At 40.3% G+C, this 26,809-nt stretch overlaps 1 protein-coding gene across 2 annotated transcripts in view; it reads right to left on the bottom strand.

The window, feature by feature from the left end:
• Positions 1-301: 301 nt before the first annotated feature.
• Positions 302-26,809, bottom strand: part of CDAN1 (codanin 1) — a 191,774-nt gene continuing 165,266 nt past the window's right edge. For both annotated transcript variants that reach the window (XM_029598691.1, XM_029598690.1), the window contains 4 exons: positions 17,761-17,824; positions 11,627-11,832; positions 10,876-10,983; positions 302-1,453 (listed from right to left, as the gene is read on the bottom strand). In XM_029598691.1, the coding sequence (XP_029454551.1) occupies positions 1,322-1,453; positions 10,876-10,983; positions 11,627-11,832; positions 17,761-17,824 (510 nt within the window). In that variant the 3' untranslated portion in view covers positions 302-1,321. The remainder of the gene's footprint in view (positions 1,454-10,875; positions 10,984-11,626; positions 11,833-17,760; positions 17,825-26,809) is intronic.

The raw sequence follows: 26,809 nt of genomic DNA, 5'->3' as shown, positions 1-26,809 counted from the left end.
ACTTGTTATAATGTAAACCGGAGTGATAAGTAATTCTGTTACCTGAACTTTGGTATAAAAAAAAGTTATAAATAAATAAAATAAATAGACTCCAATATGATTAATCTAAGATGAATTTATTTTAATCCTCTCCAAAAACTGTTGACATGAAATCCTGCTTAAAAGTGCACATGCGCACAACTAAGATAAAAATATTTCTAACATGGCTATAGTGAAATAGGAGCCAAAGCTCAGATACTGCAACTGATATTGCCCTGCACAGCTACTGCCATGATCTTTGGCATTACTGAGTTAAATATTAATGAGTGTAAAAAATAATCTTTATTAATCAATCTACTTGTATTTCATTGTCCAAACATTCTGTTTCCTCTTGTCAAGGACATTTTTTTATTGAATACACATTATAAAGGGACAAAATGATACAACCCATGGCTTCAGGCTATGTGAATTTCCCATTTCATGAAAATCCTAAGACAATAACAATATGATTCCAAATATGTTTTCATCAACACAAGACTCAGCTGTACCCTTATTTGATATCCTGTTACCCTGTGCAATAAATGCCCCTTTAAAACCCATTGACAATAAATATATCTAACTTGATACAAATAAAAGCCTTTATATACTTAAAAATACTGCAATTATATCCCATAAAGAAAGTTCAATATAAGTGTCTTGCCCAATTTAATTACATACATGAAACACATGTGCAATAGTTTTATCGTGATATTTCACAACTAAGTGTACAGGTAGGTCCAAACTGAAAGTCAAGGGATCAGTGCTCCCTGCCTATCCATCTGTTCCCCTTTCCATATTGGGGTTTCCTCCACTCTTAATTAAAAGGAAGCAAACTACTCAAGGATGTAACATTTTAGATACTATAGATGTAGAACAGAGTAATAAGTTCCTAGGCAGGCTGCATGTAGGTTTTTCTTTTTTTAAAACTCTCATATAAAACATTTGTAATGTCCACACAACAAACTCTCCCATTCTTTTCTAACAAGTGGCACATTTCCAATGTGAGCCTTAAGTGGGCACACCAGGATGGTCCTCGAAGTGGAATATTCTTATAAACGTCTTCACATTTTTCACTATAAATCCTTAAGGATATTTCAGTTTCTTCCAATATGCCAAACGTATCTGGAAGCAATCTCCTCTGACCAGTGAAAAAACAAAAGAGCTGATTTTCTTCAGTGGTTCCAATCTGTGACACTCAAATCAAAGTGCAGTCTTCCTGAGTCGATTCAGCAGTAGCTGCGACAGCAAGTGTATCTCATTTTTATTTTTAATTCTGCTGACAACAGGTAGTTACTTTTTGGTACTAACTCTTTGCTGCCTTGGTGTCTGGATATGTCTTTACCAGTTTGCATACTTTAATTGAGTCATTGGGTTCTTCAGTAAAGTGTTCTGATCGAAAGACTATGGACATCCTTTCTAGCTCTGATAAAACGTCCTGGAAATATAAAAGCAAAACAGTGCCCACTTTAAAAATGAATGTACATTGTGGAAATTGTGCAAAGTAAACCAAGCGTAAATGTCTTGCCTGTTAATTTGGTTTCTTAGTACTATTCAGTAATATTCCATATCCTTCACTTGCAGGATGAGAGTACATCTATAAGAATGTTACGAGTAAACAACGTGTTAAACTTACGCTGACAAAAACGTTTAAACACTCATTGTTAGTAGTGCTTGCTCTGTATACTTAATCATGGGGTGATTCACGTTGTTTCTCGGTTGCCACGGTCTTAAAGAAACAATTATTTTTTTTCAATTTTTTCAATTTTTAAAGGAGAATTTTATCATTCCAACTTCATTTTAGATAAGAAAATTTTTTTTGAACTTATCCTTCCAGATAAACGCTTGATGCGAGACATTTCAGATCTGAAACGCCACATTATGAAGCGATTTGTTTTACTCTCCAGACACGCATAAACCTAGGCCCCTGACTAAGTCTATGAAACATCAGCGGTGTCGGGCGGTTGTGGAGCATTTGCCGAGCAAAGTTGGTGAATGCCTCGCTTCAAGCGTTTATCTGGAAGGATAAGTTCAAAAACATTTTTCTTATCTAAAATGAAGTTGGAATGATAAAATTTTCCTTTAAAAATGTAAAAAATTGAAAAAAATAATTGTTTCTTTAAGACCGTGGCAACCGAGAAACAACATGAATCACCCCATGATTAAGTATACAGAGCAAGCACTACTAACAACGAGTGTTTAAACGTTAAAACGCTTTTGTCAGCGTAAGTGTGCAATTGCTCAAGGATGAGAGTTTAACACGTTGTTTACTCGTAACATTCTTGTGTGACTTCCTTCACATTTTTTTGTTATAATTTCTATCACATATTGTAGCAGTTCTTCCATTTTTTAGGATGAGAGTACATGACATCAACACCAGCATCCACTCAAGCTCAAGCTAGAATTATTCCAAATCTTAGATTAAGAATAATCTATAGAATAAATTATCATCTTCTAGAGAAAGGATAACAGATTTTAATTTCTATCCTTGCCAATCTGAGTTTCCCAAGGGAACACCTATAATTCTTACAGAAATTAAGTCTCAGAGCATCAAAAAGGATGGAGCCTGGAATATTGTGGCATAATTCCAGGACACCAAATTAGCAGGTAAGAAATTTAACTTCCTGAGCAGTGCCCAGATGAAACCTAAACATGGGATAGGAAATTAGAATGACAAGCTCATATAAGGAACAAGACAAACTAGGAAATGACCGACACGTTTGTGACAAATGCAGCTTCAGAAGGAGAAAAGTGCACGTCAAAAGGTTATATGTTGAATATATGTGTTTGTATTTGGAGTTAGAGGTGTAGCCTAGACTTGGTTAGAGCAGGAGGCTGAGAACCAGGGAAGCCAGGGCTCAAAGCCTGATGATATTCTTTGTGACCTTGGGCAAGTCACTTCACCCTCCATTGCCTCAGGTACAAACTTAGACTGTAAGCTCTCTGGGGATAGGGAAATACCTACAGCACCTGAATGTAATCTATTGAAGTGTCATGAAAGACAGAATATAAAAATAAAATTATTGTAAAACAAAGGCTTTTCCATTCTCAAGGACAATAACAGCCCATTCCACCAAGGCCATTTCCATGTCAAGGGAAGAAACAAAAATATTTAGCTTCTCCTCTAGAGTTCTGTAAATCACTAAATTCAACATATAACCTTTTGTCGTGCATACCCGATCTTCTTAAAGGTAATTTAAATGCTCAATTGCCCTTTTTATTTCCACTGAATACAATAAAACTTTGTTTGAATCTGTGAGCTTTGGACAGGTAAACAGAAATGGTACTCTATAATTATATGCCTGCTCACATTAGAGCAGTGGGTCCCAAACCTGTCCTAGAGGTCCCCCAGCTAGTACAGTTTTCAGGATTCCCAATGAATATGCCCGAGAAATTTGCATACAACAGAGGCAATGCATGCAAATCTACCTCATGCATAGTCATTGCAGATATCCTGAAAATCTGACTGGGCTCTTTTTGTGCTCAAATCCTCCCCAGCCAACATGAACATGAGAATCACCTTCAGCACAATATACAGAACAGTGTGAATGACAACTGCGTCCTGATAAAGTAAATTTGGTTTCCCTGTGAAAAGGGCTCCAAGTTCTCTTGGCTTCTTGGCTGAAATAAAAGCAATCAAAATGTTACTGTATAAGTTGTAAAGCTTGGATACAGAAGGCAATGGCTCATATGAACATCCATGGAAGTATTAAAACTATACTTAGGTGCCACGGATGGATGGAATCCTTAGTGCTCGGTCTTCTTATAGCCACAGATCTAAACATACTAGCCAAAGATTTACATAATGGGGAAATAATTAAAATACCTGTGGGTAATTTTTATCCATAGTGTTTACACCGATAATCAAAGCAAAACTACTTGGGTAGTTTACTTTTATTGTCCCCTCAAAATTACCCATAGATTCGTGCCAGCCTTTTTTTATTATTATTATTTTTTTATTATTAATGAATTTTACAAATAATTTACCAAGAATATACTTGTTCAGAAAGAGTGCCTGCTTTTTCTAGAGAATTGTTCACCTACAACCAGGCATGTTTGATGCCCCTACCCTCTTTCCACCCACAGAAATGCATTTGTTTGTTGTTCACCCAATGTAATCAGTATGGAACTTTCCTAGCCTTAAGTAATTTGTGACCATTAAAAAAATAAATAAATAAATAAATAAAACACACACTCCAATGTTATGCTTAAACACCTCAGCCTTTTAGAAGCCAAGACATCAAGAAAAATATTTTTATAGTCTAGAAATGAAAGAGGTCCCTGTAAAAATAACCATCTGACATGAAGCAAAAATATGGCAATACAATTTGTCCACTTGCCTTGTATGCCATTTACCCCAGTTTCTTAATCTAATAACTTCCTCAGACAACAGATATAAACTCCTGTCACCACCCTCAAACAGCCCAACTATCCTGAAATGTAGTCCCGTACTCCCAACCACACACACACAGCCCAATCTAACCCATAACACTCATACCCCCATCAAATGGGACAACTATCAGGATCCAAGAGGTGAGCCAATCCACACAGAATCTCCAGATCAGAAACCAGACCCTTATAAAAATAAAAAGCACCTCCTCAAAATCACCCAGCTCCCTAATATAATAATGCCCTCCTTCCCTGCCTCCTTACCCCCTCCCCATTCCCAAAACAGAGACCAACTTGTATTTATCCAGTGCAGTGCAAAATAAATACAAGAGAAAAATCACAAAAAAGGCAACAGAAGGAACAGCTTTCCAAAATAAGACAAATCCAAAAATAAAACCCGTGAGCAGTTTCAGACTTCAAAGAAAAAAGTCAAATGTAATGGCAAACTGTACACCAAGAACCAGGATGATACAGAGGATTCCTGCAAGAGGCTGGAGACAACTGCATACAGACAGAGTGCCAAAACCTTCAGTGTGCTCTTTGAAAAACCTAAAGTCCAGCCAGAAGTTGGCTCTTCCCACGCCACCTAAGCTCTCAAGAGGTCTCCTCTTCTGGCACTGTGGCTCCTGAGAAAATATCCGGACACATGTAACAGACCGAATGCGCAGAAGGTTCTAAAACTTCGCAAGTTATAAGCCAAAGAAAAGCTACAGCTATGGGTGTCAGGAGCAAGTCCACAGAGCAGTAGAATCGAACAAGCCAACAAAAAAGATCATAAGTACAAAAAGACCAAAACACAATAAAAAATATATATAAAGAAAGAGTGCTGCACCAATTAGCCAGAAAAAGCAAACTGTTGACACACTTGCTAAGCTATGCAGCCTTCCTATACAATCCGGCATATAGCAAAGGCATCCTGATCAATGCTCCTGCCTTAGAAAAACAGATCCAAATATATAACAGGAGGCCGCGAGATCAGACTAGGCCTCAGCGACATGGCATGCCTTGCATTCCCACAGTCAATTCTCTATGTCTTTTTCTTTGTCTAAGATAACTATGGTGCCATTAGCCCTTAAGTTTCACGGTACAGAGCATGGCATATTTAATATTCAATTTCTGAAGCTCATATTTTAACGTTTGAGAAGGCCTGATGTTTCCTTTCCACTTCTGCTGAAAAATCCTGAGATATCATGATTTGGCTTGCTTGATATGTAAGCTCATGAGACTTTGGCCACATTCACTATCAGACATTTATTGCCAAAGTTATGTAATTTAATTATTACCGCTTGCAGATGACCACTCTGAGAAAGAGAAAAGGCCAGAGCTCAGTGTACATGATCAATTTTAATAAGGCCTTTGCTGCCATCTACATTAAAATCTCTGACAGCCATTTTGAAACAAATGATGCAATCTTTGGATACTTGGTGTCCCAGAAAAGGCATAAACGGGATCAATTCTCAAGGTCGTCAACTTTCTCCAAAGCAAAAAGGTAATTCCCATCTAGTCTGTCGAGTTTAGTTGTGGAGGACATGGCAGCCATCTTCAACTTCTCTATTCTCGTACTTTGTTCATCCAGGCACGCCACATTATCTTGTACAGATTGCACAAGTTGAATCACTTCGTTCTCAATAATACCGAAATGGGAATCAAGCTTCTTAGAAACGTTGAGAAACTTTTCCAGCAATACATTAGATAAGCCACATTTTTACCTGACTCATAGACTTCAGTTCCAGTCTCCTCTTCAGAGGTCAATTTCTTTGCCATTATTAGTTTCTCTAGAGAAGCCTTAACATTTTTTAGCTTTACCAGCCCCTTCAGCCCAGATGGCAGGAGTGGAATGGGATCTTTATGTTATGACACTGCAGGTGATACGGATTGGCAAGTCACTCAGAATATACAAAATAGGTTAGGTAGGTGCTTGGTCAGTGCACTGCACAGCAGAGCATAACCAGAAGTCCAACAGTTTCTGTGGGAAACTTTACTTAAATTTTTTTTTTGATAGCACGTAGAAGTGTTGTTGTGGGACTGCAGAAACGAGGCAAGGCAAAACACAGGTTTTGACCAAAAAACGTTCACTTTGAAGAAAGATGAAAAGGAGACACGAAATGCACAACAGTGCTTTAGCTCTGACAAAAAATGACTGAAGAGGCTAACAAGGCAACTCCCACATATGTTCAGTAGAGCTCAAAATTCAACAAGTTTGAAGAGACAAGTCCGTTCTGTGCCATCAAATGTCATCATCCACATGTAATGACTAATTCAACCTGCTTATCAAGGGAAAATTTTCCTTTATCACCAATGGTGAAACATATGGGTAAGATTTAAAAGTTTCCTGCGGAATCTGTTGTCAATGCTCCCAAGGACAGCAGGCACCCAGGAGTGCATGACTTTGGTAGGGGAGCCTTGAGCAGTCAGCTCAGGATCACCAGAAGATCAAGATCAGAAGGCAGTGGATGAGTTGGACCATTTAAAAGAAGCCAGTTCCAAACTGCTGATCTTTACCTCACTACAGGGTAATTCCATGAAAGTTAAGTACAGCATCCTGAGTTTAATTTTTGACACGTTATGGTAGACGGGTCACACTGGGAAATCTCTTTCTGATCAAATTCAAAATATGCCTGAAATGATGGAAGGAATGGTATCGAGTTAAACAAGAAACTGAAATAGGGGTTCTTAAGTCTAAAATGGATAATTGTGAGAAGGAATATTTGGCAACAAAGGATACTCAAGAGGCTTTAATAAAATGGTATTTACTATTATCCAATAAGGTGGAAATGTTAGAGAATGCTAGGAGATGTAGTAATCTCCGTCTCAAATTTTTCTAAGAAATTATTAATTTCCCCTTTGGAGATGTTTAAAAAGATATCTGAGGGAGATTTTGAAAGGTCCTGATAAGAAAATGCTGCCTGTTTCTTGAGTTTATCATATTCCTCAATTTACAAAGAAAGAAGCTGTGGGACAACAAGAAGCTCCTTTTTCAAGAGATGAATACTTTGGATTGACTAGGTTGCTAAAGCAATCTGATCCTGTGCAAATTATTCCCTCTATGCTAATTATATCGCCGTAGTAAGTGTTCTGATTGGTATCTTACGGTTGGTATCCCACAAGGCTCTGTGCTGTCAGTCACACTTTTGTCTGTTATGTTCTGTACTGGATACAGTTTATCCTTTATAAAATCTATGCTGATGATATTCAGCTCTTTTTTCCAACAGAGATCGATTTTGAAAATACATCAAAAACGATACACATTTGTTTAGATCAAATAAAACTTTGGATTACAACTAATCGAATTTTAAATTTGCAAACGACAGAAGCAATGTGGATCTCGCACTACCTTGCTCCAAACACTTATATTGATTTGACTTATAACAATGTTATTATTCCGTTCACGCTCGGTTTCCAGCTTAACTCTACACTCTCAGGTTACCTCATATACAGTTACTTTTATGTTCTGGCTTTCATAAGCTGCGTTTTTTACATCACCGTAGTTACTTGTTATTGCTACAGGATTTTAGAATCTTTGTGCAATCCTTTTTTTTTAAGTTCAATTGATTATTGTAATGCTCTGTTGATTGGAGTATCTAAATGCAGACTATTAACTTGCAGTAAACTAAAGGATCCTATTTTTCCTATACTAGTTCAGTTACATTAGCTTCCAGTATTCCAAAGAATACAATTTAAAATATTGACCCATGTTTTTAATTGCCTGAAAGAACAAAGCCTGGCTTACTTAACCATTTTGATTAAACGTTACCTTTGCAAGACAATCTATTACTGACTGTCCCTGCTGTTAAGCAAGCTCAATTGGTTAAACATCTGTGCAAGAGCCTTTTCTTTAATTGGATCTATAATATGGAATGCCTTACACCACAACATTTACATTTTCTGCCAGAAATTAAATCTTTTCAGAAGCAGCTGAAAGCATTTTTATTTCATGAAGCTTTTCATACCAATTTATAGCTTGCCTTATTAATATGTTCTTGAGTGGTTTTACAAGTCATTTTATGTCTAATGTAGTGCTCTATATATACCTGTACACTGCTTAGACCAATTAATTTGTTATAAATGGTCTATAAAAATAAAAATAAATAAATATGTTTGGCTTTGCATTCAGATAGGGATTAGTTGCTTTGACTTTTTTTGTTAGACATATAAATGTTTCCTTTTTAAACTGCAATGTGAGAATATTTCCTGATGTTGCCAGAAATATACAGAAAAGGAGAAGTCCATTCCCAATTTTGCGGCTTGACTGTGCTTCATATATTGGTGCCTTTTTTTTTTTTTTAAATATATAATAATGTTCTGTTAGATGTGTTTTCTTTGAATCACTCACAGCCTTTTTGAGTAACAAGGAAGAGTTAAGATCACTTTTAGCTGAGTCCTCTGTGATAGGGGATGGGCCTTAAGATTGCTTTTGTATACCCAGAAGATGAATGTCATTTACTCTTTCTTTTTGAAATTTTTTCCTTTGGCTATCAAATTTATCCCCCTGTTTGTAGACTTGAAATATTGAGCTATATAGATAGCTATTTTCCTTCTCAGATGCATCATTGGATCTTAATGACTGAATTATAGATTGTGTTTTGCTTTCATATTTATGCTATTTCCTTAGTGTTATTTCATTTTGTATTTCTCTTGAAACAATATTAAATTTAAAAAAATTAAATCAAATTTTGTTTTCTATTTAAAAAATATGTTGAAACAACAATGTAGAATTATCATCACTAAAACAATTACTTAAATAACACTTACAAAATCCCAATATTATTTGCATTACACTTGCTCAGGTACACTTGGGTCATAATGCACAAATCTGAACTCAATTTATAAAAATTTGCACAACATTTTTGTACAAAAAAAAATTGCCCACATAGCCTGTCAAAAATTAGAGGGAATATTGTATAGTGAAATGAGAATAGGAATGTGGAAAGCACTTGGTCTGTATGCAAAGTCTTCCTGGTTGGAAGGAAAAACTCAATGAACCTCAGGATCTTCTATAATTCATGTACTCAATACTATAGACCTGATGAAAAGCTATACAGGAGCCAAGCATAGCATTCTAAAATAATTTTCTGTCAAAAAGGTCCAATTGTCTTGGACTCGCAGTACAGAGGAAATGAGGCATGACTCCTAGACTTTTTGATCCTTTTTAGTGTGGTTGCAGCTACCACAGACTGGTGTGGTAACTGGGTCTTGTTGAATCTGGAAGCCTCCTAGACATGATACTTTGGTCTTTGACACAGGAAGTACAAAAGAGTCTCCTAAATCCTTTTCTGTATATCCTGTATACAGAAGCTGATGAATGGAAACTGCCACTAGCAACTTAGGGACACTGAGGTATTAAGGAAACAAGAGAAATGTCCTAGGTTTGCCTTCTGTCTCCAGTTTAAATGGAATGGCCTTAGCCATTTCCTAGAAAAAAAAAATGATAGGTAGAAAAGTCCTCCAGTGGGGCTCTATTTCTAACCTGAAGCAGAGAGGTATCTGATCAGAGTCAAAGTCCTCCGACCCAAAATATAGATCCCATAACTCCTCAGTGCATCAGATAGGACTACAAACTCAAAGGTTTTAGGGAGCACTGACCCTTAGAAAGTTGCTCTTGAAATTGTTGTGGCCTTAGGGCCGAGTGTTGATGAGCCATCAGGGTCTATTCCCTCTCAGAGGCTGAATACCTACTGCTTGGTGCAGCAACCTTGATGTCTAAGCTAACTCACTCAGTGCTAGGCATGGGTCTCAAGCACCAGTGCTACTGGCACTACAACTGAAGCCAAAGCACTCACGGCAGGCGTTCCATCCCAGCTGAAATGCCGAGAAAGAACCTCGAGAATCTTCTGCTCAAAGATTCCAGGCACCATAAAAAGGTGACAGACTAGGCAGGTCACCTCCTGAATATCCTGAGGGGAAATAAGAATGGTTGTGGTGTGGACCTTTGGAGACCAAGCGTTATCAGTGCAATGGCTGAGCTTACCTCCTGATAAAACTGCTTTGAAGTATACAGAGCCACTACCGTAATCTCCATCCTTTTGGCTCAAACACCATAGAGTAATACTTTTGCTCTGGTGCCTGTGCAGGATGCTCAATATCATTTCCCTTTGAAGCTAAATTCAATGCAGGTAAATCCTTTTGCATAATTGAGTGGGAAGAGCAAGATGGCTCCCTGCTCCTGGACCTTTTATTGATTTTTGGCTCCAAGGAGGCCAAGGGAGAAAACATGTACCAGGTGATTTTGCACCCTATTTCTTTTTTGTTGTTGCACATTTGATTTTCCTTTATGCTTAGTTTTAGTATCTCTGAAATAAAAAATAAATTATCCCTGCATATCATTCACCTTTTACCCACATCTTTCTCAGGTTATTGTCTAATTAATTAAAACTATAAATTGCTCTCAAGATATGTCAATTCTCTATAAGGAAATGCAAGTATAAAATCTTTAGAAGTATCCTCAATGGAAAACAGAATGACAGTACTTACAGGGGGCCATGGGAACTTTTGCAGGCTATGCAAGTACTGCTCTATCTGGGTATATCCCATGATTCCATGCTCACCAAGACCATGGAGCAGGAAAAGGAACAAATCCCACTGCAGAATAAACAGGACAGGGCAGGTTTTAGAAGTCAGAAAAAAACAACAGCATGTGTCATTTATGAGTCTTTTGAAATTGAGCACTAATCATCATTAGAACTAAAACATGTACATTTGCTTGTAGGAGCTCTATATCAAAATCTCAAAGATACAAGGACTTTGCACTGCAACACCTTTGAATTTACACTTCAAAGCTCTGTAAAGTTATAGAAGGTCAATAAATATTTAAATAAGGTCCTCTATGGATTTTTTCCTGATTGGTTATGGCTAACACAATTAACCAACCTAACTTTACTTCTGCCCTGGCCTGCAGCACTGGTGCTATTTTAAGAAGGAGCCTCTGACTACACAAAAACAAAGGCCTAGTTAGGTCACTATCCACATCTCACACTTATGCAGCCTCCTTGAGCCATGCATACTATAGTTTTTGTTTTTTTTAATGTAACAAATTTAACTATTAACAATGAAACTTGTCCTATCAAATGGCACACTGTTTTCATAAAGCTCTATGAACTCAAATATTTCCTAACTTCTTGATGGCCTAGTTATTTGCTGCTGAATTTTATTTCCTTTGCACCAAAGACATTCAGTCAACTGAGAAGTAAACTGCACCCAATTTTGGAAGCTTTGGAAAACTCACCTCATGCAGCTGAGCATCGGCAATGTAGCCAACATTTTTCAGGCTAAAAAGTATGTGAAGAGGTACGGGCACCAGAAAGTCTTTCCGCCAGACAGACAGTAGCAGTTGTAGGAGGCTGCAGACAGGATTCATTTGTGCTTGCTCTTTCTCAGCTTCCTTCTGTGTTTGAGGCTTAGGTATTCCTTGGATAGAAATTTGATCTGAAACTTCAGATTAAAAAAAAAAAAAACAAAAACACTTTTGTCAGTTGGAACCACAGAAGTGAAAGGATATCACACCTGGTTTTGGAATTAAATACTTTGCGAAGCCCGCAAGATTAGAGATTAAAAATGAAACTGGGGGAAAAAAGGACATGCTAGTGAGTGCTAATGATATCAGGCATCGTCTCTTGAAGACATCAGCCTGGACCATAGTAATCCTATCTCCCTTGGATCATCAGCCTGGACCATAGTAATCCTATCTCCCTTGGATCATCAGCCTGGACCATAGTAATCCTATCTCCCTTGGATGTCCATTGCACTCCCTCCCCCCCAAAATCTGGGATTAAATGTGGAATCATTTGAGAGTGAAAGAAAACGAAAAGAAGCATGGGATGCACCAGAAATGTAAGTGAAAAAACAGGACAAATCATTGATCATCATCATCAGGATGCTGATGAGCCCACTGAAATGGTGGATAGGGGGATCGAGGGAGCAGTGGGAGAAAAACTACATGGAGATGAGAGCTTAGCGGACTCCAATTTACTGAAAGCCATGTGGGTAGACTCTTCTAATGAATTTAAGGCTATGAAAGCCTTGATAGCCAAATTAAATGAAAAGTTGGAGATGATGGGACCAAAAATGGAGGAGCTTAAGCAGAGTCAGCAACATTAAGGACCTTGAAACATGGACATGCTGCATTTAAAGAGTAAAAGCGCTAGAAGAGAAAAAAGTAGACACAGATGCAGCAACCTGTGGCTTGTGGGGATACTAGAGGGAGTAGAAGGAGCCAACCCATGTGCATTTATCCAGTGGTTACTGAAGGATATAACAGGGTCAACTGGGTTCCAGGGATGTGGAAGAACAATTATGGGTTCCCCAGAGCTTTCTTAAATTGCATAAATTTCAAACTAAAGAATGGATTCTGTACAGCTGGAGAGAATTGAACAGCCTGCACGTCAATGAAAAGTGCATTGCAATACATCAGAACTACAGCTTTGAAACATAAAAGCAGCATGCTTCTTTTGGTGAGGTATGGAGAATCTACCTTATAAATGGGCTCTGACCGACAGCCTGCAAATGCGCAGTAGAGAGCAGCTCTACTGTGCATGTGCGGAACAAATAGCTCTGCCCGACGTGCAGCGCATGCGCAGGCAAGAGAGCACGTTGGTCAGAGCAGTGGACGCGGCGTTGAGGAGCAGCGGCGGCGGTATGTGAGCATTGGTCGGGCCAGCAACATAGAGTGGCGGACGCAGCGTAGAGGAGCAGCGGCGGTGGTAGCTGAGCGTTGGGTGGGCCAGCAACGAGCCCGGTGGTGAGGCGCGCACGAGATCGCCGCTCCAAAAAACGGCTCCTCAGACATGTTAACAGCCTGAGCCCGGCCCTCCATCGCCGGGGAAGGGGGGAGGGAGTAGGGACGACAGCAGAGGGAAGGCTCAGGCTGTTAACATGCTGCAGTTTCATCAGCAAATGCCTCCTCCGTTAGCCTGGTCCCTCCCCAGCCGATCCTGTAGAAGAGAAAAAGAGGGAGTGGAGGAGGGCTGAGGGAGAGGGAAGGGGTTGTGGATGAGGTGAGAGGGGAAGGAAAAGGGATGAGTAAGTGGGAAGGGTACGAAGTTGTGCAGAAGAGAAAAAGGGAGTAGAGGAGGGCGGAAGGGAAGATGAGAGGCGATGGAAGGAAAAGGGAAGAGGATATGAGTAAGTGGGAAGGATAAGAAGTTGTGGAGAAGAGAGCGGGTGTGACCGACGGAATCTCGCCCGTTTGAACGGGCTTAACGGCTTGTGCTACATAAAGTATGTTTCTGCCTCATATCTGGTTAAACTGAATGTGTCCCATCATAAAGGGAAATGGCGATCATTTAGCCCTCTAAAAGTGGCTACAAAACGTGTGTTTTCAGTGAAAGGAGCAAGCAATGTCAGGGAAGGCAGTGGCGATCAGTCAGAGGAAGGTCCTAACTCATCCCCAAGAAGCCCTAGAAGACAGAGTATGGAAGAGGCGAGTTTGGCATCCCATCAACCTAGACCCTGGGCCAGCTGCTCATTTGAACAAAGCAGCCAGGAAAGTCCAGTTTGAGGAAATCGTGGAGAGAGTTGGCGTGCCAATGAAAGTCTGCCTAAGCAAAACAGAATGAATCGTTGCAACAAGTCAGGCCAATATGACAGTGTGCATAAGATGGAGGAAACCTGAATCCTTTTCCTAGCTCTTTTCTTTAAGTCTGTCCCCATATGCTTTATGACGAAGACCACTGACCATTTTAGGAGCTGTCATCTGATCCAACTATTCAGTTAACTGTATATCCTTTTGAAGGTGCGGTCTCCAGACCCATAAGCAGACTTATACAGAGGCAATAACACTCCCCCTCCTTTTTTTTTTTTTTACTCGCTATTCCTCTCCCTATGCACCCAAGCATCCTTCTTGCTTTTGTCGTCATCTTGTCAGATCGGCTTCCTTAATATAATCAGATATGATCACTCCCAGATCCCACTCTTGTTTTGTACATAGTAGAATTTCACCCTCTAAACTGTATTTCTCCCTTGGGTTTTTTGCAACCCAAATGCATAACCCTGTTGCCAGACTCTAGACCATTTCTCAAAACCTCACTAGATTCCTCCTCATGTTTTCCACATCTTCCAGGATGTCTACCCCATTACAGATTTGGTATCGTCTGCAAAAAGGCATTATGTCCTTGACATACCCTGATAGATTAGGCCTGCCAGGGCATAACAAGCGATACAACCTACTAATTAGAAACTGCACATTTTCACTGCACTCCCAGGCAGTGCAGACTTTCTATGAGTTTTAGTTCATCCCAGGTAAAAGACGATAATACTCTTGCAAACTAAGGTCTTTACATCTTTATGGTGTGGCCTGGGGAAAAATGTTGAAAGGATGATTGTTTGATGAAGACGAAAATATAACAGCATCTTGGACAGGAACTTGGGATTTATGCAGAGCGCTTTCCAATTATAACAGAATATAGTATAAAGTGGACAAGTCACTAATACCACCAAAAGTGCAACCCTCCAGGTTAGATGCTTGAGTTCACAAGAATCTAAAAGTTCAATGGGGGCTTTTATCAGCTGAGTGAGCATCATGCTGTGTTCTTACCACCACAGGAGGTTTAAATCAAAGCAAGCCAGGCACGAACCTGACAACTAGAGGTTGTTCTGAAATGAAGTTTCCCTCTACATGATGGTGATAAGCACTAACCGCACCGAGATGAAACCAGACTCTGAAAGATGTAGAATGTATTCCAACAGTTTTAGTGTGGCACAAGAGATGGGATAGAATGGCGGTCTTTCAAGAGCTCCATAGTTTCCTTAACTCTATACCCAATGAGATTTCCACCACTGCAAAGCATGTCTGCAAGCTTTTCTTATTCATCTTTGTGCAGGCCTAAGATCCATAACCATAAAAGCCTAAGGGCATCAATAGCCATGGCTTAGGCTCTTGATGCATTTCTAAATCGTAAGTTGTGCTGACCAGATACTTCTTTCACTCTCCATCAGGTAGCAAAACTCAGTCTCTCTCTCTCAGGGAAGAAACTCTGGATTCCTGGCCTCCTTTCAGGATAATATGCAAGTATTACATTATTTAGATTTGCTAAGAAGCTATTTGCAACTGATATATAGTGCTTCTGACCAAAAATATCCAGAGTCAGTGTCACGTCCAGGGGGCACTGACATATAGATTCCAGACTCCTTGGCCCTTCTCAGGGTGGATTTGACCACCATTCTGCAGCAATAACGGAGGGTTTACTGAATGTCTCTGCAGCCTGGACATAATATTGATTGTCTGTCTTTTTACTAGCTGGCAGTAGTGTGTGAGGTTTCCCCATATCTTTTTCCGTACGTCCTGGAAGAGAGGGTGAAGAGGCACTACCAGCAACTCTTTAGGACATCCATACATCAGAGGAAACCAAGGCGTGTCCTATACTGAACTTGCAATTCCACAGGGATAGCCTTAGCACTCCCTGAAGAAAATTAGGGAAGGTCTATAGTACAGAAGGCCCTGAGGAGAGGTCAGTATTATATTCCTTTTCAGAATTCCTCCGAGAGGTATTTAGAGACGCTGGAATCTTCAAACTCCTATTCAAAAAACACTGGGAAAAAAAGATGTCTGGGACCACATGATCCATGGAGCCTAAAACTTCAGAAGCCTAAAACTTAGCTCTTTGGCCTTTGAGAATAATCAGTATTGGGGAAAAACAAAAGGAGAAGAGCCATGCCTTTACCTTTTTTCTAAGAGCCAAATCAATTATTATGAAGATCCAAGGGCATACTGTTCCACAAATTTGGAACTGCTACTAAAAATAGCCTGGGCCTATGTTGAACTAAGTGCATTTTCTGCATGGAGGGTATTCTTAAAATAAGCTACCTGACAAATGCAACTCCCATCCCGAAACATACCATGTTAACTTCTTCATCAAATATGAAGGCCCACATGCTGTGAAGCATGAAAGGTCAGCATCAGTAGCTTAAATTTGGCTCTAGCCAAAATCATGAACCAATGGAGTTGAGGCAATATTGGACTAACACTCACTCACTGATAACTTCCAATGATAGATCTTACTGCAATATTTTGCAGTAACTGAAGGTTTTGGATACTCTCTGCTGGTAGACTCACCCACAGCATATTACAGTAGTGCAACTGTGAAGTCACCAGTGAATGCAATACAGATTTAAAAGCTTTAATACTCAGAAAAGTACATAAGTGCCTAACTAAATGAAGACTACAATGTATCTTACAAACCACAGCTGAAATATAGGATTTCAACTTAAGGGCTAACCTATAAACACAAATCAATGTGCTCAACACTGGAACTATGATGCAGTTGCTATGTTGAGTGAACATAGCATTTCTTGTGTCCAACTCTGCCCTGATAAAAAATACTAGGGTTGGCCTTAAGAGAATGGATATCTTCGTTGAAAGTTCTGGATCTCTGTTGATTGGTATGATATTGTCTGAGCCCGAGACACAGACCTCACTTCCAGATATGGCCATTTTGAATTGCATGGAACCTCCTTGTTGTATGAGCCCTTTGAGTGTCGATGCTTTAAAGCTTCCACTTGAAGATCAGCATAGACTTTTTTCGGCTCCTTGCTCAAGCACTCAGCACACTGATCTCAACTCAAATAGGAGGGAGGAAAATTTATCTTGATTTCTGGACCTGTTCTTGGAACGAGAAGCTTAATTTGCATGTTATGGAGGCAGTGCATGAAAATTTTCTCTCTTGCATATTCATTGTGGATATCCTGAAACCCTGACTGGCTGGGGGGGTCCCCAGGTCAGGGTTGAGAACCACTGATCTAGAACAATCTAGGGTTGGGGGAATATGGGTACTGGGTTGACAGAAAATTTGGAGAGAGAAGAAACATTTTCTAAAACTCTGTAGGACCACAGAAGACGATCAGATCCAATGGTCTCAAAATAAAAACTAGAACTAAGCCATAGGATCGCAGCAGTATTGGAACTAATGTGAATGGGCAGTGAAAGACTTGCCTTTTTCAGAAAGCTCGGAAAAAAATCTGTTGATATAGGCCAAGCACAGTCAAGTGACCCATGACCCATGTGTGAGAATCTGTGAATTGCTGGACTTTGGAGAATCATATATTATAATACCTAGAATATTAAATAAACTTTGTTTAAAATAGAACAAGGAAAATCAGCAACAAAATGAAGGACAATTCTTGGGGTATGAAGATGACAAAAGCATGTGCATGCACAGTTAAAATCGTCAGCGGGGTAGACGTGTTAATCTGAGGTAGCAAAAATGAGAGAGACAGGTGGCACTTTACAGACTAACCAAATTATTGAGGCATGAGTTTGAGGACCAGGGTCAAGCTCATTCCTCAATAAATTAGTCTATAAGGTGTCACCCCTCCTCTGTCATTCATGTGTAGTTATTGTCCAGAGATCTCAAGAGGATTTCTTACCTAGAAGAGATGCCAATTCTACAGTGCACTTGGCTAGTTGCTGCTCTGCAGTGGGAGAAGTGTACTAAAAACAAGGAACATACACTAGTTACTAATGTGAAGATCATCAGACAGGCAACACCAGCATTCTTGCCAAACAAGATTTATCTTAACCAAGGTCAGAATAAATGTAATAAATAAAACTTACTACACATACTGTTTCAAAAATAATTGTGTCTTGTAGTCATTTTTATAGAGGTCTTTTCCCTTGCGATTTCCTATTATCTTACCTGATAATTTCCTTTTCTTGAATCCTGCCACACCAGTTCAGATGAATGGTTTCTCTCTCCCTGCAAGCAGGTGCAGACAGAGAACTACAAGTTTTCCATGACACCACTCACCATACATGAGCTGGTATAGTAGTAAACCTTGTCAGTATATCTGCCAAAGCTAATCAACTGACCATCAGAACAGCAAATGAGTAGGGAGGGAGAAGGTCCAGGCTGCTCTCAAGACCCTTTCCCTAAAGGCAGCATCATTCCTAGCAGGTAAAGGAATGCAAGGATATCCAAGTTGCCACCTTGCAAATATCCTCGAGAGACCATCATAGATCCAAGCCCAGGAAGTCGCCTGTTTAATGTGCTCTCAGCTCTTCTGGAACTAGTAGCCTCTGACCCGATATATGCCACACCAATAGCTTCCTTAATCCATCTGGCTATAGCGGACATAGAAGTCGCCTTATCTTTATGTGGCCTACTAAACAAAACAGCGACTTCAAAAAGGAACTGGTCACTTTAAGGTATCTCAAAAATGGTTCTACGTACATCCAATTTATGTAAACTTCTATTTTCACCCTTACATTCCTTCAAGCTAAGCATTGGTAAGGAAATTGACTGGTTAAGATGAAAGTCTAAGGCCACCTTAGGTAAGGAGGAGGGCATGAAATGGATCACTACTCTTTCCTCAGAAATCAACAAGTACAGACCCTTGCAAGACAGGGCTTATAACTCAAATGTCTTGCTGAAAAGACTGCCACCAGAAACAAGGTCTTCAAGGACAAATTCTTGAGAGTTGTCTGTCTGATAGGCTCAAAGGGAGCTCCTGCTAGAGCCCTCAATATCAGGTTGCAATTCCAAGAAGGCACCACCAGACAAAAGAGTGGTCTAAGTTGCTTTATACACTTCAAATAGCAAACCACGTCCAGGCATGCTATCAAAGAATCTTGAATTCTTCCCAGTCCTCAAGTGCTACAAACAGGTCTGGTTCTCAGGAGACCCACAACGAATATGCATGAGCTATATTTATATGCACTGCCTCCTCTGTATGCAAATATAGCTCATGCATATTCATTGAGGGTCTCCTGAAAACCAGACCTGTTTGCAGCACTTGAGGACCAGAATTACCTATCCCTACCCTATCACAAAGCCACCACATGAACCTTAAGGGAACTGAATGACATCTTTCCTTCAAAATGGCTTTGCAAAAGAGCTAAGTGCAATATATACCCTGAAAGGGGAAGATATACCTGTTTGCTGACACCAGGCATCAAACATCCTCCAGACTCAATCATTATGCTAAAGAAGTGAACCACTTCTTAGCTCCCACATGATTGTAATCACCGGGGTCGATAGACCTCTCTTGTGTAAGTGAGCCCAATGATCTTCTGATTAATAGTTTTCTAACCAATGGCCTGCAGGATATTAGCAGACTCCCCAACTAATGAAGAGTGCCAGGAAACGTACTCTACTTTGTGGTTCCAAAGAATGAAGGTACTTTTAGGCCCATTTTGGACCTTGAAGGGGCAAATCAATGCCTCAAGGTGCCTTGTAGTTGGGCCATAATAGTTATGAGAAAAGGAGAGTTTCTCTAATCCCTAGATCTGACAGACGCTTATTTACAATTTCCCATCAGAAGTTTGCAGTGATGGGGAATCATTTTCACTTCAGAGTTCTTCCATTCAGGCTGGCCTCTGATTCACAAATTTTCTTCATCATCATGGTGGGAGTGGCAGTCTTTCTGCACAGAGAGGGCATACTAGTACTCCCTCTCATCTGGATGACTGGCTTAATCAAAGCCAAGTTAGAACAAGATGATGTCAGTGAGTTGAATCAGTCCAAGTTTTTCAATCACTTGGATGGGTACTGAATTTCTCTAAAAGCAGAATGAATCACACGCAAGCCTTGGAGTACCTAAGAATGAGATTCCACACAGCCATAGGGAAAGTATTCTTAACTCAGGAAAGAATCTGCAAGATACACCTCCAGTTGAAATGACTTTTGCCAGCAAGCTCCCATCAGGTATGGAACTCTCTTTGGATTTTGGAGTTCATGGTGGCAACCTCAGTATTGACACCCTGAATGAAAGCACATATGTAATGTCTTTGAAACTCCCTTCTAAAAGAGAAGGTATGGTGAAACGGGGTTGTTTATGTACTGTAATTTCTTGCTTTGCTTTAAGTCTTGTGTTTTCTCCCCAGAGATAGTTCGTTTCCTCGGGCTGGCCTGCAGAACCCTGTAGATCCTTTGCCACTTGCCCAGATATGTAGATATTCAAAATCTCAGACTTAGTATTATTAGTTTTAAACCCAGAAACTGTGCATATTTTTTCCAAACTGTCATCACAAGATTTCAGGTTATGAGACATCACAATCTATCTACATACAAAGAAATCTTAAAACTCCCCCCTACCTACTTTTATACCCACCACATCTTCCATTCTATGAATCTGTGCAGCAAAGGGCTCCATTGCAAGCACAAAGAGCAAAAGGGAGAGAGGACGCTCCTGCCTTGGAACTCTCCCCAAATGGAAAATGGCCAAATACCAACCAATAACCCAAATTCTAGCTTCCAATGCTTCATACATCTTACATACTCAAGAATAAAAATAGTCTTCCAGCCCAACCTTCCGCAAGACGCCAAATGAATATGACCAGTGAAAGCAATCAAATGCTTTTTGAGCATCAACTGCTAAAAGTAATTAAGGAACCTTCTCTTTTTGAGCAATCTAGATCAAATTAAAGACCTATCTGATATTATTAGCAATGTATCTACCTGGGATAAACCCCCAACTGATCTTTAAGTACCAAATCTGGGATAGCCCCTGCCAATCTAACTAATAGAATCATGGCTAAAGATTTTATAGCCCTATTTAATAAAGAAATCAGACTGTAAGATGCACAAACTATTTTCTCTGGTTTTAAAGTTGTGTTTGCTCTTGTTCCTTTATATTTATTCCTTCTTTAGGAAGCACCACTATAAAAGCCATCTTCATTGAAGGACCAAGCCTATCACCCCGCAATAGGACACTGAACATAGCTTTCAAGGAGCCAGCCAGGAAGCCATCAAATCTCTTATAAAAACATACCATATACCCATCCATCTCCAGGGCCATTATCCACCTTCAAATTTGTAATGTTTCAAACTCAGCTATATCAGTCCAATCTTTTCTGCTGCTGTGGGGTAAGTATTGGTAGATCTATACTATGCAAATAAGTTATATCCTCCTCCATTTAGAGGTCTTATTCCCTCCTCTTATTCCATCCTCCATTTTAATTTAGAGGTCTTATTCCCAAATTCAAAGAATACTTGATTAATTGCAACTCATGGAGTCTGCATATATATTTTTAGTTTACTCCTTTCCAGTACGCTTGTGTAGCCTCTCCAATTCTTTTATTTATTTATTTATTTATAGATGTTTTACAATATTTTAGACAATATAAATTGTCAATGAAAAGGTCTTGTTACATAGTATTTACTTGTTTATACATAATCCTTAAAGAAATTGTATTCATAAGAATAACACAAAAAGTACCAATGTAAGGGGATGGTTCCAAGGCTCGTCATCTTTGGCTTAAGGCCGGGGTCCGCACGTTGGGGCATGTTTATATACAGAATGCTGTAGTAACTCAGGATTATCTCCGTCAAACATATGCCCTGGATAATGTTGACTTTCTTTTGTATGCCAAAGTGTACCATTTCCTACATAAGGGGCTCCGGGATGGTTCTATCCGGACCAAAGGTACCCTTTTCGAAACGTTGTGCAAAAATGCCTCATCTATCCGGGGAACGATTTCAAAAATCTATGCCCTCATCAATGGCAGAAAACTGGAAAGAGTGCGACACCGGACTTTATGGGAATTGGACTTTGATAAGGTCCTGGATGATACCGATTGGGAACAGATCTACACAGCGGCCCACAAATGCTCACTGTCTACAGGTCTCCAGGAAAACTGTTACAAAATGTTATATCGGTGGCATTACTCACCAGTTGCCCTTCATAAATTTGCTCCTGACATTCCGGACACCTGTTGGAGGGGGTGCGCGGCCAAAGGCACTTATTTCCATATCTGGTGGACTTGCCCCAAGATTCGTCAATGTTGGCGGAAGGTCTTTGAGTGGCTGGCACAGTTCATCTCTGTGCCCCACCCCATTGAACCCTGGCAGGCTCTCCTAGGAGCGCCACTCACGGATGGCAGTCAGTCCATTCAACGGCTGGCCTTACAGGTTTTCATCGCTACTAGATCAGAGATTGCGCTTCACTGGAAGCGGGAACATGCTCCCTCGTTAGCTGCCATCCAGCAACGTCTGCACTCTTACTTCCAATTGTATCGTCTCACGGCGTTGCATCAAGATCGTGTACCTCTATTCCAGAAAATCTGGGACCCTTATAAACGATGGCTAGCGGCTCAGGAGGCCTCAGCGACATAACCTGGGAGTGCTGACCTCTGCAGGGGTCTTCTATTCTACCATGTTCCCCATACTGTCTATCAACTTTTCCTCGGGCACAGTGACTCTTATGCACCTTGTACTGTTTGTTTTACCTATTGATTGGTCGGGGGGTGGGTTATGGGAGGGAGGGGTTATATGCTGTTGCTGGAAAATTTGGAGCCAGTTGCTGTTCTTTTTGACTTGTTGTTCGTTGGGAATTGCATCTCGCTATTCTGTTTTTTACAAGTCACATACGTTATATTCTGTACTGATCTTACTCTTTTGATTGCTGGTTCCTAATAAAAAACCGTTTAAATACAAAAAAAAAAAAAAGTACCAATGTACATCGAGCTTCCCTTTGAAAAAACAATTAATTGGTACACGACCATAAAAGGAAATTAGGTTGTTCAAATATTTCTAGAGCACTCTTATAGGCAATAAAAATAAGGAAAAATAAAAAAGACACAAATATCTATTATTCAATTTAAACTCCTATTTCTTATTACGTTGGGCTTACAACCTCCCTAGATACCTTTGCATTTAAGAAAGACCTTAATTGGACAGGGTCGAAAAACACGTATCTGTTGTTATTCCAGTTGACAATACATTTACTTGGATACCTTATAAGAATGCCGGCCCCTATATCTCTAGCTTCTTGACCCACTGAAAAAAAGATTTTTCTACATAGCTGGGTTTCTCTAGCTATGTCCGGATATATCCACACCTCATCACCTAAAAAATGTTTTGATCTATTTCAGAAAAATTGTCTCAGGATTGAATCCCGATCTGAGGGGAATATAAATGAAACTAGTAAAGTTCCTCTAAATTCAACCTGATCTTCTAAAGATTGTTCAATCAATTCAGTAATATTACCTATTTCTCCTTGCTATACTCTAAAAGTTTCTTGTGGTTTTCCCTTTTCCTTCTTACCACTATTTTAAATATATACCTTAGCTAGAGGAGGAATAGCTTCCTGGGCTAATAATAATACCTCTGATGAGTATTTTTTAAATGTATCTAATGGTAGATTTAACTTAACATGAGGGAAATTCACAATTCTTAAATTTTTGTATCTTAACTCATTTTCAAGATTTTCTATTTTTCTCGAATTAATTGTCTCACCTTGAACAATAGTATTTTGAACTTCCTGAAGCTGAGATATTTTTTTTTGTATCCCATTAATTTTACTCATGTGGGTACTCACTACTGGGTCTATTTGGTGGATATGCCTCTTAGTTTCAGACATTATATTAGCTAATGTGGAAATTGAAGATTCTAGAGAAACTAAGGCTTTCCAAACATTCTCTAGCGTAATTTCTTGGTTTTTTAACCGAGACCAATCCTAATATTTGTGTGCCCAACATAGGGGTAGATTTTCAAAGGGTTGCGCACGTAAGATACGCGCACAACCCCCAAAAACCTACCCCTGCCTCCCCCTGCGCGCGCCGAGCCTATCTTGCATAGGCTCAGCGGTGCGCGCAAGCCCTGGGACGCGCGTAAGTCTCGGGGCTTGAAAAAATGGGCATTCTGGGGGCAGGGCCATGGGTGGGGCGCCGGCCCGGGGGCGGGACCGAGGCCTCCGGAACAGCCACCGGGCCAGGGGATGGAGAGGCGGCGCGCACAAGTTACGCCTGCCCAGAGGCAGGCGTAACTTCTTCAATAAAGGTCAGGGGGAGGTTTTAGTTAGGGCTGGGGGGGGCGGAAGGAAAGTTCCCTCCGAGGCCGCTCCGATTTCGGAGCGGCCTTGGAGGGAACGGAAGCAGGTTGCTCGGCTCGGTGCGCGCAGGTTGCACAATTGTGCACCCCCTGCGCACGCCGACCCTGGATTTTATAACATGCGTGCGGAAGTGCGCGCATGTTATAAAATCGGGCGTAGATTTGTTCGCGCCGGGTTGCGCGAACAAATCTGCGCCCACGCGCATGTTATAAAATCTGGCCCTTAATTTCTTGACAGTGATCCTGACCATTCAGGATATTCATGGTCTGATCCTCGCAAACTAAAGTTGTAGAAGTCGTAGGAATAAGTTCTGGATATTCCCCTCCAGTTGCAACTGAAGCTGTTTTCCAAAACTTAATGTCAGCGTTTTCAACTTCGGTAATTGCCTCAGTAGGAATTCTCTCACTCACAGACTCCCGATGGTTGAGTACACCTGATAACTGAGGCTGTTCGCTGCATGGATGACATGGTGTCTCAGTAGCTCCAGGGCTTAAAGATGTTTGAAGGTCCAACATTACTTGCGTGTGCTCCTCGTCTAGCAGTGTACTGGACTGCCTTCTCAGAGGAATTATATTTGCTGGGGAAAAGAAACCTTCTATCGTAGACTGCAGGGGAGCTGAAACTTGAGCAGTCGAGGCTTCTACTCATATTTTTCCCTTGCGTTTAGTATATGGCATTGCAATATTTTTAGGAAGCAAATGAAGGTTTAATTTCCAAATCTTCTACAAATTTCTTATTTGAAACCACCAATGGAGGTGCGAGGGTTAGTACTAATCTGAGCATATAATCAATATAGTTAACAAAGAAATTCTCCAATTCTTTAATAGAATCCAACAAAACTGTAGTTTGCTTGTTCCTCTCCTTCTTCCTTTTGGAAGTTTGCCCCTTAATACCGCCTTTAGACAGTCCCATAGTATACTTGGTTTTACCTCACCCGAATCATTATGTTGCAGGTTTTCTTGAATCGCACCTTTTATTTTCCCACATAGCTGCTCATTCCTCAGCAAATCATTCAATTTCCAAATTTTGTCTCCAGTCAGGGGGCGCAACCCCCTGATCCATACCCAAACTGGAGCATAGACTGACCATGTAATACTATCTATATCTGAGCTTTGCACTAGCCCCATCAGGGAAGATTCCACCAAAATTAAATCTCTCCGAGAGTATGTGCCATGGGGATAAGAATAAAAAGCATAATTTCTAGAGGTAGGGTGTACTTCGCTCACCAGACATCCACCTGATTCTGGCTAAATCCTGTCAGTGTATAGGTGAAGACACTACCATCATCTTGCCTACCATTTCTCATTCCTCTGCTGAGCCTTCCTGTAATCCAGCCTTCTGGAGTGCATTACTGGCCTCATCTGGCGTTTTCACCCTGTAGTCTTTGCCATTTACTTAAAGCTGAGCCCAACAGGAAACATTCATTTATAACATATGTTTCTTCCCGTGAGCACACTGGTGATGTCTTTGAATTCTTTTCTCCACTTAAGTGTGATAGCTGACAAATCACCAAAGTTTCAAATTATGTGACTCCCAGAAGACAACAAGGCTCTTGCCTTAACCATAACCTTTTCCCTCACCAGACCTTAAAGCATATCTTGAAATTTCTTGACAGATTCTGGCACCATGGACCCAAAGCTCTGTGCACACTTGCTATATTGATGGCTCAGTCAAGTTCACTGTCCCTGCTGTGGAGCAAAACCACGCAAACGTTTTGTACTATTACTGCACAATCCAAATGTCCATTGGTTTCATGTAGCCTCCTAACAGATGTCATTGCGGGATCTTAAGTGATCTCAAGATCCTCTATTTTATCACTTAAGCCTGTATGCTTTGTATCCAGCTCCTTCGGCCACTTCTGAAGCGCTATTATATGTGCATCATGCTCCTCGATTTTTTGCTCTGCCTCTTCTACTCTGTCCTAGATATTGATTACCTCACTCAATTCTGCGATTGTGTCCAGGATCTCACCTTATCTTTTTTCAAGTCTCTAAACCAGGCCTGGAGTCCAGCTCATGTAATGCTTTTCTCAGCAGAAGCATTGCCTCCCAGCTCCTCCTCCTTTGAGCATGAGGACTGCTCACGCAAAGCGTGGCCATTGTTCTCCCGCCGCGTAATTGGCTGACTCTAACCAAAAAAAAGCTTTTGATCTCCAGTTTTTCTTCTTGTCGACATTGTCTCTGCAGTTTCATCTCCACAAATGCTCAAATTAGCAGAACTGCAGCACCAAAACTATTTTCTGTTTTTATCAGCACATCTGGTCCGAGATCTCAGCCTACCCGACCATCTTGATCAGTGATATCACTTCCTCCCTAGGTCCTATTTCTTTCTATGACTCATTCATTGTTTAGACCATTTCATGATATACATGACCTAAAAATGCTAACCTATTCACTTGTTCTAAATTGCTTAGACTATTGTAATGCTCTGTATCATGGCCTCTCCTCTACTTTGATTAGTAGGCTTAGGTTGTACAAAACGTAGCCGCAAAACTCAATTTTGGCATGAAGAATTTTGACCACTGCTATGTGACCTTCATTGGTTATCCTCTGCCTCACTTTTAAAGCTTTTCGCTGTTAAATCTTCTCACTACTTACCAACCTGGCCATCATTTGTGATCCTCCTAGAAACAGCTGTTAAAACTTCC

Source organism: Rhinatrema bivittatum, chromosome 4 (genome assembly GCF_901001135.1).
Source record: "Rhinatrema bivittatum chromosome 4, aRhiBiv1.1, whole genome shotgun sequence".
NCBI classification, from domain to species: domain Eukaryota; kingdom Metazoa; phylum Chordata; class Amphibia; order Gymnophiona; family Rhinatrematidae; genus Rhinatrema; species Rhinatrema bivittatum.
The sequence above is the reverse complement of the archived record's forward strand: the minus strand, read 5'-3'. Positions and strand labels throughout refer to the sequence as shown.